At 39.8% G+C, this 13,063-nt stretch overlaps 1 protein-coding gene across 1 annotated transcript in view; it reads right to left on the reverse strand.

Annotated features, from left to right (window-relative positions):
- Positions 1 to 319: 319 nt before the first annotated feature.
- Positions 320 to 13,063, reverse strand: part of CTSD (cathepsin D) — a 43,780-nt gene continuing 31,036 nt past the window's right edge. The window contains exons 4-9 of the mRNA XM_060768756.2: positions 12,688 to 12,806; positions 9,669 to 9,868; positions 8,340 to 8,462; positions 6,665 to 6,809; positions 3,348 to 3,446; positions 320 to 2,811 (exon numbers count right to left, since the gene is read on the reverse strand). Coding sequence (XP_060624739.2) covers positions 2,641 to 2,811; positions 3,348 to 3,446; positions 6,665 to 6,809; positions 8,340 to 8,462; positions 9,669 to 9,868; positions 12,688 to 12,806 — 857 coding nt within the window. The 3' untranslated portion in view covers positions 320 to 2,640. The remainder of the gene's footprint in view (positions 2,812 to 3,347; positions 3,447 to 6,664; positions 6,810 to 8,339; positions 8,463 to 9,668; positions 9,869 to 12,687; positions 12,807 to 13,063) is intronic.

A 13,063-nucleotide genomic window follows, 5' to 3' on the forward strand; every position in this document is an offset into this window, starting at 1 on the left:
TTGCTTTGTTGATATTTCTAGAACAGGGCTTGTAAATTGGGTCTGATCCTCTCATAACATAGAGAACTCAGGTTATTACGAGGATGCATGACAGCTTCTTTTCCAGTCCCATATAGTCACATTTCTCTTGGAGTGACTCCAGCTGAATTTAACAAGAATAAAGAAAGCTGGCACTATGTTGAAATCATTGATATCTTTGAGCTTTCTAAACTACGCCTGGCTTTCTATTCTGGGTTAGTCTTTGCAGCTATGTCTATACTGCATCACTTAGCTCCTTAAAAGTATCACTGAACTCTTCAAAAGATGACAGAAATCATGGTGGTGGTGGGGAACAAAATCTTTATTTCATTTCAATAACAAATTGAGAACAGATATGACAGCAGACTGTATTACTCCAACAACAAGAGAGTGTAACAGCATTCCACTTATTTATGAAAAGCAAGCAAAACAGGGGAATGGTAGCAAACTACTGATCTAATAGCCAAATTTGCATTCAAAATAAACCAATCCTGTTAAAAAAACACCTCCCAAAATCTGTGGTATACTTACTTTCCTCTTTTATCAATTCAGGACTGTGGAGATACTTCTTAATTTTATGGTATTTTAATTGTGTTCAGGAGAATAAAATGGACTCCTGATGGTGTTAAAATACATTTTGGTACACTTTCTGTCTTAAAGAGCCGTGGGCACTTGGTGTAAACTAATGGCTCTGTGAATATTTGTTTGCATGTTATACTTTCAAATGAAAAGTTATTTTGGCAGTCATGATTGAAGGGCATTAGAAGAGAGAAGCACCAAGCAGAGTTTAGAGAAAAGCATTTCATTACATCTCAGAGTAATTTGGAACATGATATAATTTATGGATGCATCTCAGTCTAAGAAATATTTGCAAGCATACTATTATTTGAGTGGCAGAATCTTTCTGAGAAACCTAACCAGGTATTTACAGATCTTAATGGGCATCCCATCTAATTCTCTGGAGACTTCAAGGCATCATGATTGCTAGTCAAGATCTGAAATATTTAATTCAGTGGATAAGCATTTAGTAGTCATAAAGCTATGCAGAAATTCCTGGTATATTCTACTCCCCTGCTTTCACAAGCTTTCCTCCGGCATTGTTTTGCAAGTACAGAATTTTCACTTAGTTTCAGAGAATATATTCACTGAAGTGCTGTTGGCTGTACATCAAACAGCCTTGTGTTCTTTTAATCTCAAGAGGTTTCCTCTCTGTTATCCATGCTGTCACAACCTTGGGCCTGGATCCAAGAATCATGGGATATTGCAAAATAATCTAAGAGGGGCTTAAAAATCTCTTCCATCAAGCAAATATTCATACAATTCTATTTAACTTACTAGCTACCTAACATCCCTCCCTGCTCTGAACCGCTACTCTGCAGCCAGGCCAAAACAGGAGTTCAAGTCTAATACTGAGCTTGTTCATCTCTTAATATCCAACAACAAAAGTCTGCATGTGGAGAGCAACAAGGTTCCTAGACAAACTTTTCAAAACAGTGCATGTTTTACAGAGCTAATCACAATATTGTTCTTCTTCACAATAGAAATAATACTGGGGGTGGGGAGTTACTGAAGTGATTATGTAGAAAAATGTGATCTTTAAAAGCAAAATGTTTTTAGATGCTTCTTCAAATCCACATTTATCTAGAAGGGCTTTAAAAATTCTCTGTTGAGATACATTGTGGTTTTGAAGAAGTGGGAAAAGCCACAACAAGAACACTTTTCTTTATAGCCCTCTTCTCCCTCCCTCAAAAAAAAAAAAAAAAGACCATGGGAAATACAAAGGAGTTGTGGATTTAAAGAGAAAGTCTACAAGACATTGGTGAAACTAAATCAACCCTGGAACAGATTTTCGCAGGCCAAAGTTTCAACTATGGGCATTGTTTAAAAAAAGAGAGCTGGGGAACTTAGTCATGTGGTATAGAAATACTCCTCCCTCCACCCACTATGAATATTATTTGCTATTAATTCTCAATTAGCTAGAGCCACAATTGCTGCTTGCTTTGCAAAACTGGTGAACCAGGACCTTTTAGTCTTAGACCACCCCCCTCTCCCATGAATGTTATGGGAAATATAGCCAATACATCTTCCAAATCGGGGACTGAAACAAATGTAAAATGAAATAGTAACCACCCAACCACCTAGCACTTCCGCTATCGCCAACTATGGAACACTCAATTTGCTATGTTACTGGCTTGCTTAATTTGTGTGTGTGTGTGTGTATGTGTTGTTATTTTTTGGTATGAAGATAACACATTAATTTATTACCCTGAATTAAGGATGTACAGCTTTTATGCTCAGAAAGTACATAGACAGCTAGTGTTTCAAGTAGCTTGATGTTAGGAGAGCATGTACAATGCTGAGACTTTTCAGTTTTCTTGATTTTACTGGACAATTTCTATGATCTGTTATTTAGGGGGCAGGAAAATAAAATTCCTGAAAAACTAGTTGTCTCGTTTTTAAAAATAAAATCTATGTTTGTTTTCATTAATATTTTAAAAGGTTTCTTTCCTTTGCATGTCTCTGATTTTTCCTAATGCTAATAAATCACAATGGAAAACCCCAGTGTGCTTATTTAGGAGTGCATCTTGTAAAAAGACTATGGGAGGTGGTGACCAGAAGCATTTACACTTTGCCGGTACACTTTGCAAAACCAACTGAATCATTATCCCGATCGAACGCTGTGTAATAGGGGCCAATGAAGACGTCTCCCAGGATCCAAAGAGGTCCTCCGGGTGGAGGAACATCTAAGCCTGAAAATCCACTCAAGCAAAGAGTTTCTCCTTGTACAGTAACCTAGAACAGAGAGAAAGGGGGGAGGTGAAACAGGAAAAAGAACAGATTTATCCATATTCATATGTATTGTAATAGATAGTCCACACACATTTACAGAACATTCATTTTATTTTTCTGCTTTCCCATTCTAGAAGATCTACCACATCTCCTTCTTGCTTTCTTCACTTTCTCAAGAGAAGCAAAGTCCAGAACTCACACTAATCTAGCTGGTTCCTGCTTGTTTTACAACTCAGAAATCAAGGGCTGAATTTAAATTGCCATATAATCCAGTTTCAGAATGATTAACTGCATTAAACTGTATTCTTGACTGTGTAGATCCAGCCTACATCTCCGTCAGCTGTTAACTCCAGTAGTGGAGTTCACAGCTTTGCTGGTTTTTTTGGAGGGCAAATGCTGACTATTCCCTTGAATTGGAGAGGATCCAAGAAGCCTGATGCTAAGTGTACACACTGAAGATTTGGCAGCAGTGAAGAGATAAAATATTATGTTAAGAATATGCATTAGAAGAAAGAAGATGGAAGTAACTCTGGACATACCTTCAAGGCATATTGATCTGCACTGAGAGAATAAGGTATTCCTCCCATGACAAAGGTCACAGTGGGAAGGGTGGCAAGTTTTTCACAGGGAAGTATATACTGCAAAAACAGAAGAAAAACCTTAATTAATAAGAATCTGCTATGGACATTACATGTCTTACTCCTAATAATGAAAACTACAGAATTTGGCCATTGACCCTCTAAGACAACTTTCCACAACCCCATGTTTGACAATTTTTCTCTCCCACAGCTGGTAATATTTGACCTCTGCCTTTGTTGCCTAAATAAGAACTTTCTTAAGGCAAAACATTCCAACATACTGTATTGTCAAGACAAGTCCACTGGACAGCCAAACCCATCTAATATAATACTCTGCATGCAATATGGCAGACAAAACAATTCACGCTGGAAAAAAAGGAGCCTAGTGTCCATCATCACTTTGTTACTAAAAGTAAAGGTAAAGGTTTCCCCTTGACATTAAGTCTAGTTGTCTGAATGTGGGGGCTGGTACTCATCTCCATTTCTAAGCCAAAGAGCCGGAGTTGTTCGTAAACACCTCCAAGGTCATGTGCCCAACATGCCTACATGGAGTACTGTTACCTTCTTGCCAGAGCAGTACCTATTGATCTACTCACATTTGCATGTTCTGAACTGCTAGGTTGGCAGAAGCTGGGGCTAACAGCGGCAGCTCACCTTGCTCTGTGGATTCAAGCTGCCAACCTTTTGGTAAGTAATTTCAGCAGCTCAGCGGTTTAACCTACTGCACCATAGGGGGCCACATAGAAACTTTGTTACTATGTTTCATTAGTTCCAGACGCAGGTTCGCAGCTTGGGTGTGATCCTGGACTCATCGCTGAGCCTGGAACCCCAGGTTTCGGCGGTGACCAGGGGAGCATTTGCACAGTTAAAGCTCGTGCGCCAGCTGCGCCCGTACCTTGGGAAGTCTGACTTGGCCACGGTAGTCCACGCTCTGGTTACATCCCGTTTAGACTACTGCAACGCTCTCTACGTGGGGTTGCCTTTGAAGACGGCTCGGAAGCTCCAACTAGTCCAACGTGCGGCAGCCATGATACTAACAGGAGCGGAGCGCAGGGAGCATACAACTCCTTTGCTGCACCAGCTCCACTGGCTGCCGATTTGCTACCGGGCTCAATTCAAAGTGCTGGCGTTGGCCTTTAAAGCCCTAAACGGTTCTGGCCCAAGCTACCTATCCGAACGTATCTCTGCTTATGAACCCACCAGGACTCTAAATCTTCTGGAGAGGCCCTGCTCTCGATCCCGCCTGCATCACAGGCACGGCTGGCGGGGACGAGGGACAGGGCCTTTTCTGTGGAGGCCCCTCAGCTGTGGAACGCCCTTCCCATGGACATTAGATCAGCCCCTTCGTTAATGGTGTTTCGAAGAAAACTAAAAACCTGGCTGTTCGAACAGGCGTTCGGTTAAACAATGCAATGTACACGATGAATATAGGAAACGAAATTATGGAAGACGAATTGGATCACGATTCTAGTTACGAGACGTTAATGTGTTGTTATTGATATGTCATTTTGTATATTATGCTGTTAATGGTTTTTAAATTTTGTATGCTGTTGGATTGACTTTTACTCTTGTTGTAAACCGCGTTGAGTTGCCTACAAGGCTGAGAAATTGCGGTATACAAGCAAAGTAAATAAATAAATAAATAAATATTTCCCCCAACCATCACTGTAATGGCCGTTTTCACTGTTTCTTTCTACCATTGCCTTTGTTTTAACAAACATCCCCCGCCCCCACCGCCTTTGCATGCAGAGATGACATTTAATAAACTACAGAAGTTTTTAGACTTAGGATTGAACTGAAGCTATGAAATCCCATTAAAAGAACATGCCTCTAATACTCTGAAGTTACGAGACTATATACTGTCCACTGCTGGTCTCTCAGCCAGATTATCTGTCCTTTCATATTGTAAGCCACATCTTGGCCAAACTCCACTCCCTTTCTCAATTTACTAATTTAATTAAAAAGCAAGGGTAGATAGTGACATCCCTCTAGATGTTGCTGGGCTTAAGTTTTCTACAGCTGTCCGCATCAGCTATACTAGCTACAGCTGATCGGACACTGAATTTGGGAGTTCTTCCAAGCCTTGGCACTTCACAACGGAAGCACAGATGGCTCAGAAAGTATTTCTTTTCAGCTTCAGCTACTGTGGTCTTATCTAAAGGGAACACATCTTGCCTCCGTCACACAGGCCCTGGCTAGATCTAGGTTTGATTGCTGTAAAACATTTTCCACAGGGCTGCCCCAAAAGGCAGTATGGAAAATTCAAGTGGTGGAGAGAGCAAACGAGTAGAAGTCTTATGGGAGACAGCCATCTGTTTACATTCATCTATTCTGTAACAGTTACAGTGGTTGTGTATTAATTTTAAGTGCAAACAATAAACTTTAAAGCCTGAAACAGTTTATGATAAGGCTATCTGAAGGACCATTTGTACTTACACAAGCTGCTTGGACCTTAAAATCAACATTTAATTATCTGCTCTCTGCTATGCAAGGAAGAGGTGAACAATTAGAACAGGGAGTTTTCTGTGTTAGTGCCAGATCTTTTGAATACTCCCTTCCTAGGAAATGTGTATGGCTCTTCTTTGCTGACCTTCAGAAAGTTTTTCAAATGATCTACACATTCCAGTTTATTTATGATTATTTTAACACCGTGTTACTGTTGATATTTTAAGTGTCTCTTATTTATTATGATAATTATGTTTGTACTAATTATGGGTTTTCATGATTTGGTTATGTACGCCTTTTTAACTAGCTCTGGGAGGGTTCCGCACAGAAAGGAAGGTTACAAATATATTAAGTATATAGTATACAGTTATCCTCCAATAAACAGCAGGCATAAAAGCCAGTATGTCACAATATAATGCAATGCAATGCAATAAAGTATCATTAACCACACACAAACAGAGCAGCAAACAAACCATCAAAAAGGAATTTCAAAGTCTTATTTTAGTTTGTTTGCTTTTCTGTAAGTTTTAACACAGCAATGAGTGTTAATGTCAGTTCAGCTTCAATGAAAAGGGGGGCATTCCAGAGTTGCCACCACAGAAAATGCCCTCTGCCTAGTTCTTACACCATGAACTTCTCTCCCTGGCAAAGGAACTTGAGGTTGTGCTGTCATAATTAATTCAATATACAACCAGTTTGAAATACTATCTAAATGACTTTAATTTACGGCCACTAAAGCATGTGAATCCAAGCTAGAATCAAATAGTACTTCAACAACATGAAAACTATTCACATGCTTTTGGCACTCTACTCGCTTCCCTGCCAGCATTCACCTGTCCTTTAATGATGGGCTTAGCTCCAATGGCTTTCTGCAGAGCCTTGACTTCATCTGTTGGGCCTGTAATGAGAGAGGTTCCTGTGTCTACAATGGCTTCACAGCCATTTTTGCACACCGTCAGGCCACTGGGAACTTCAACCCTGTAACAGGAAGATAATTTTGAGATTAGGAAAAGATCTTACTGAGTCTTTATCAGATAAGTAAATACATACATTTCCCAGAGCGTATTTTGAGGAGATAAATGTTTTATTTTTTAAAAGTCTGCATATAAAGATGTCTAGAAGAAAATACATCGCATATCTAAAGTGAATACTGTAGATATTCTATGTGTCTCAACAACATGAAGACTATTCATTCCCTAAACTGTGTTTTTATTCATTGGGATTCATTTGGAGGAGGCTCTTTCTTTTGACAGAGGCTGAATGGCTAAACAGAGTCTGGATAATAAAACCTTATTTCTAGACCATCCTCTCTCCTTGGAAGGACTCAGGGCAGTTTACACATTTTAAAAAAATGCAATGCCTCAAAATAGGTACAGACACATGAAAATAATATAGAATAATGGAGAGTAACAACAGAAAACTTACTACAATCAAAATAAAATAAAATAAAAATAAGAATAATCCAGTTAGACATCAAAACTAAAACATAAATAAACATTGCAATGCACATCCAAAAAACAAATTATGAGATTGCTGTCTATCTGTCAGGAGTGCTTTGACTCTACTTTTTCTGCATAGCAAGGGTTGGACTCAATGTGCCTTGTGGTCTCTTGCAACTTTATGATTCTATGTATAATGAACAGCACAAGTGAACAGGTAGTTAGAAAATGGACATGCATTACAGAACAGGATTTCTTAAATTGTGGGCTCCAACCCCAAATGAGGTCCCCTTAGTTCAATTTTGGGGTCATGAAAAAATTGGCTAAAGTTAATTTTTTCTGAATGCCACCCATTTACACAAATCTGATAGTAATAACATGCAGTGTTTACAGTGGACTCTGCAGAAAATGCGTCAGCTGTCAACTGAATTTGGGGGGGGGGGGGATGCCTCCCTAGAACAGCCTTCTCTAGCTGGATGCCCTTTGGATGTGATACAGCAGAATCGCAATTCCCGCAGAGAATAATCAATCCTGCTTGGGACTGATGTGAAGCATATTTTCTGTTGTTCTGAGACCAGGACACAAACCAATTGATTGAGATCACAAAAGAAAAAAAATCCATGGGAAAAACCCATGGTAGTAAAAGTGCCTTGGAGGATGGTGGAGCCTCCTTTTGGAGGTCTTTAAATAGTCTGGATGGCCATCTTTTGTGACTGCTTTAGTTGCTGGACTAGCTGCGATTTGTAGTCCTTTCCTACTCTAAGGTTCTATATCTGAAAGGCTGGAATACAACATCCCAGGCATTATTGACTGGGAGAGGGTAGGGAATTCAGAGGGAGGCACAGCAGGAAACTAAGGAGCTCTCCTCTTTGCACTTAGTTCATCCTGCACTTTACTCCCTCCCAAGTCCTAACTTGTGCTTCAAAATTCCTGTGCCTTGAGCAGGGAAACGTCTGTTAGGGGCTTGGAATATGCTGCAACACCCTGTTATGGATTCAAAAATGTATATTACTTTATGTCAGAACACTATAAATGTAAGTGTGAAATTCCGGGGGAAAAAACTACTCACCTATCCATGTGCACCTGCCAGTAAGCTTTGCGAGTGACATTCACCCAGTTGAAGTCTCCACTGTAGTACCTTGGGTCTACTCCTCCAAAAATTATTTCCCCTCCAGGTGATGATGATGGATCTCTAGAAAAGGTGATATGTAAATGCAGAAGCAAAACATTCAACTCAAACTTGGGGAGAGAAGAGGGAGAGCGAAAAAAAGGAGAGATGCTGCAGTAACTATGATACTGGAACGGAAATGCACAAATAAGGACTGGCAACTAGGGTTGTGCCCAGATCCACTTTAAAAAACAGTCTTTGGCTTATTTGGATGCCTTTAATGGCAAGTGCTCTACAGCCATGTTTTTGTTTTTTTTTTGGCCACAACAGAACAGTGGCTACTGAAAAACAGCTGCTTTCACAGTTTCTTTCAGCTAAATGTGGAGTTCAGGGAGGGAGGCAGCCACTAGAAGAAAAAGGATCCCAGAAACCATGTTTTCTTAAGCCCTTGCTTAAATTCACGTCTCCTTGAAAGACAGAAGGGAAAGGATCCCAGGAAAGGGGGTTTCTTAAGCTCTTGCCTTAAACCCAGATCTCCTTGAAAGAAAGAAGGGAAAGGTTGCAGAAGGAGTAGTATCTTAAGTTTGATGCTTTTAATCCAGGTCTTAATGAAGGATACAAAGACAAACGATCCCAGAAAGAGTGGCATCTTAACTCTGGTGCTTTTAATCCAGTTCTTAATATAAGGACAAACAATGCCTAAAGGAGTGGAAAGGGGAGCATGGGAAGTCTCCCCCATTGCTGCCATGGGCTGGATCGAAAACAAATCTTTTGATTTCCCAGGTTGAAAATGGATTTCTGTCCCGAAATCCGGGACACCAAAACGGATCACGGTTTACCCAGATTGCACAACTCTACTAGCAACTAACACAGTATGTAGGGCCTGTCACAAGTCCATAAATAGCATGACCCTCACTGCATATCCTGCTCTAAGCACTGTTACACATAAGTAAGCTCAAACTGTACTCCACTGATTTTTTCCCCAAGTATACTCTCTAGTAGGATGAAGAACCTCTCATTTATCACAACAACCATGCTCTTCTGAAGAGCCTGACCTGCCTTACATTTGATTTCCTGTCAAGGTAGCTTACAGAGATGCTTTGTGAGCCTTACCTGTAGGGCCCTGTTCTATGTCATACCCTGGCTTCCTGACTTACACTTTGGGAGAGGAGGCTTTGGACCTCTAGATCCAGTTATATCAAAGTAATCTTTGTGCTATGAAATTTAGCTGTACAACAAAGGGCAGATCTTAAGCCGAAAAAGAGTTCATTATGTCAGAATTAGTCTCACCTGTTTAGAAAAAAGGAAAACATGTTCTTGTCCAATAGCTTCTGATTCATTGCATTATCAAAGAAAGGAGTCACTTTATCCACAGAGATCTTGGGGAATGCCAAGCCAAGGATGCCATCAAACTTAGCAGCTAGGAATGTGATGCCAGGCTCTGAGGTAGCTTCTCCAAATAACTGATTCTTGACAGCTATGTCACCAATCTGAGACAAATAAAAAGATAGAAGTGAGCATTTAAGTTATCAGTGGACAGGAGAAGACAATATTCTTGTACTTAAGATAAAAGGAGAATTCAAGTGGAGGTTGACAGACAAAGCTCTTTAATACAAAGATTTCAGGATCTTCCCTCAATTCATGCCATGTAGAGACAAATGCTGCACATGTGTCTTGAATCTCAGAAATAATACTGGATGTGTGTAAGCTCCACGAAATAAAGTGCTGGTGAATAGTACAAAGATCTGCCTTCAAAGAAACCAAGCCACTTCTAATACTAACAAATGATGCTAAGGTTAATGACACCAATAAAAACTACCAATGTGAAACACAGAAACTAGACAGAGAAGCATACACTAGCTGAAAAGCTTTCCAACTGTGAAATCTGATAGATGTAGGATTGTAGAATCATTAGAAAGGGCAGCAAGGGCCAGCTAGTCTAACCCTCCCTCTCCAATGGAAGGGTTCTCAGCCCATTTTTGTTCCTTTAGTTACAATAACTATATAACTATAACAAATCTGGGGTAACATTCTGCTCTGGGTCTGTCCACAATCAGTCCTCCCCCCAAACCAAAAAAATGTGGAAGTACATTTTTAATGTAGTACTAGCTGTCCCCTCCCACGCGTTGCTGTGGCCCAGTCTCATGAACTGGAAAATAAAGTAACGAGAAAGTGTTGGTTTCTAATATATATACTTGTCTTGATACTTGTGGGTTAAAAGTATTTCTTGTTGTTTCTTTGTCAGTGTTGATGTGGAGATTGTATGGTTTGCTGGCTCTGGAACATGCAACATATAATTGTCCTTCTTTAGGGGTCACTTTCAAATCTATGATACTCTATCTCTCTGTATGTGAATCATATCTATCTATATCTATGGCTGGATGGCTCTTTGTCAGGAGGGCTTTGATTACGTTTTCTTGCCCTAGTGAACGGAGTTGGACTCGATGGCCTTAAGTATTTTCTGTTGGTCATGGGGGTTCTGTGTGGGAAGTTTGCCCCAATTCTGTCGTTGGTGGGGTTCAGAATGCTATAAATCCCAGTAACTACAATTCCCAGATGTCAAGGTCTATTTCCCCCCAACTCCATCTGTGTTCATATTTGGGCATATGGAGTATTCGTGCCAAGTTTGGTCCAAATCCATCACTGTTTGAGCCCACAGTGCTCTCTGGAAGTAGGTGAACTACAACTCCCAAACTCAAGGTCAGTGCCCACCAAACCCTTACAGTATTTTCTGTTGGTCATGGGAGTTCTGTGTGTCAAGTTTGGTTCAATTCAATCGTTGATAAGAGTTCAGAATGCTCTTTGATTGTAGGTGAACTATAAATCCCAGCAACTACAACTCTCAAATAACAAAATCATAATTTTTTGAGTGATGGTCACTCCTTGTGTTGTGAGACATTTTGTTGCCAAATTTGGTGTGATTTCGTTCATTGGTTCTTTTGTTTTTAAGGACTCATTATGCACAAAGCATTTATATATATATATATATATATATATATATATATATATATATAGATTTGTAATGCTAAACAGTGCAGGAAGACACATGACCTATTTAAAAATTAGTACTGGAGGCTCTTAGTAGAGGTATTCACCCAATCCTTTGCTAGAAAATGGTTGTTTTTGAAAAGGGACATACAAAGACAATATTTTATCTACTCCATTTTAGATTTAAAGCATGTCTACTGAAGAGCTCAAAAATTGAAGCTACTTTTAAAACATTACAGGGCTTTATAAAGTAGTGATTTTCAAAACTGCTAAACACAGAAACATCCATCAAAGAAGCCCTATGCATTGCAAAGAGTTCTGTGTCATGTTTCAGAATGTGCACAGACTTGGATGAGTTTTCATCATGTCCTACAATGTGGCTTCACATTGCAGAGGTTGATCAAAAGCAGTAGGAAATCTGTCCTTTATCATAGAACCATAAAGTTGTAAAAAAACAACAACACAGGGTCCATCCAGTCCAACCACCTGCCATGCAGGAACACACAATCAAAGCACTCCTGACAGATAGTCATCCAGCCTTGCTTTCAAAATCTCCAGAGAAGACTCCACCATGATCCGAAGCAGCATATTGCACTGCTGAAATGCTCCTACGATCTGGAAGTTATTACTAATGTTTAAGTAGAATTGTTTTTCCTATAGTTTGATTCCACTGCTCTGTGTCTTTGCAGAAAACAAGCCTGCTTCATCTTCAAGATGACATCTTTTCAAGTACTTAAACATGGCTTTCATGTCTCCTCTCAGGTTAAATATACCCACCTCCCGAATCCTTTCCTTATTGGGTATGGTTTCCAGGGCTTTGACCAGATTGGATGTCCTCCTCCAAACATGTTCTCCTGACCAATATCCTTCTTGAATTGTGGTGGAAACAGTATTCCAGGTGAGGTCTAACCAAAGCTGAATAGAGTGGTTGTAATACTTCCCTTGATCTAGATAGCATACTCCTATTAATGTAGCATTTGCATAGGCTTTTTAAAGCTTCCACACATCACAGGGTCGAATCATGTTCAGCTTGTGGTCATTCCTGTACTACCTCTTTACCTATTCTCTGCTGCATTTCCCCTCCTGCATCATCTGTTCCAATTTCACCAGGTTGAACACTGTTTTCCTTCTGGGAGAAGATCAAGGAGATACGTAGACAAAAATTCTATATTTATGTAGTCTAACAATGCAGCAGTGAAGTTTTTTGCATCTTCGTAGGACTGCAGTGAAGTCAAGAATTTAGAGAAAGTTTTTCCCTTTTTTTGCCAAGGGTCAAAGCTTTAATAACACGAGTAAGGAAAGCACAAGAGAATATACTCACTGTTACAATATCTTGGCTGAGAAATCCTGAGAGGCTTCCGGTACCATAGTGGATGGCAAACTTTGTGCCATTTTGCGCATATGTGCTCGATTTGGAAGAATCATATTTATGATGTAGCACTGGGAGTAGATAAGAACAGATATACACATGGGTACCATTCATATATACCACATATTTCTAAATACTTAAGACACATTTTTATAATTATGTGCTTTTAACTGTGTTGTGCCCTGCCGCGAGCCTCAAGGGGAGGTGGGTAAGAAATAAATCTATTAGTGTACTCATGATGACTTACTTCCTAGAACCCTAATAAACTCTTTGTGCTAAAAGAAAGACTAAGACATGCATGCTGTAATCTTTCTTAAAAAGAGGTGGT

This window comes from Anolis sagrei, chromosome 1, assembly GCF_037176765.1.
Source record: "Anolis sagrei isolate rAnoSag1 chromosome 1, rAnoSag1.mat, whole genome shotgun sequence".
In the NCBI taxonomy this organism is placed as follows: domain Eukaryota; kingdom Metazoa; phylum Chordata; class Lepidosauria; order Squamata; family Dactyloidae; genus Anolis; species Anolis sagrei.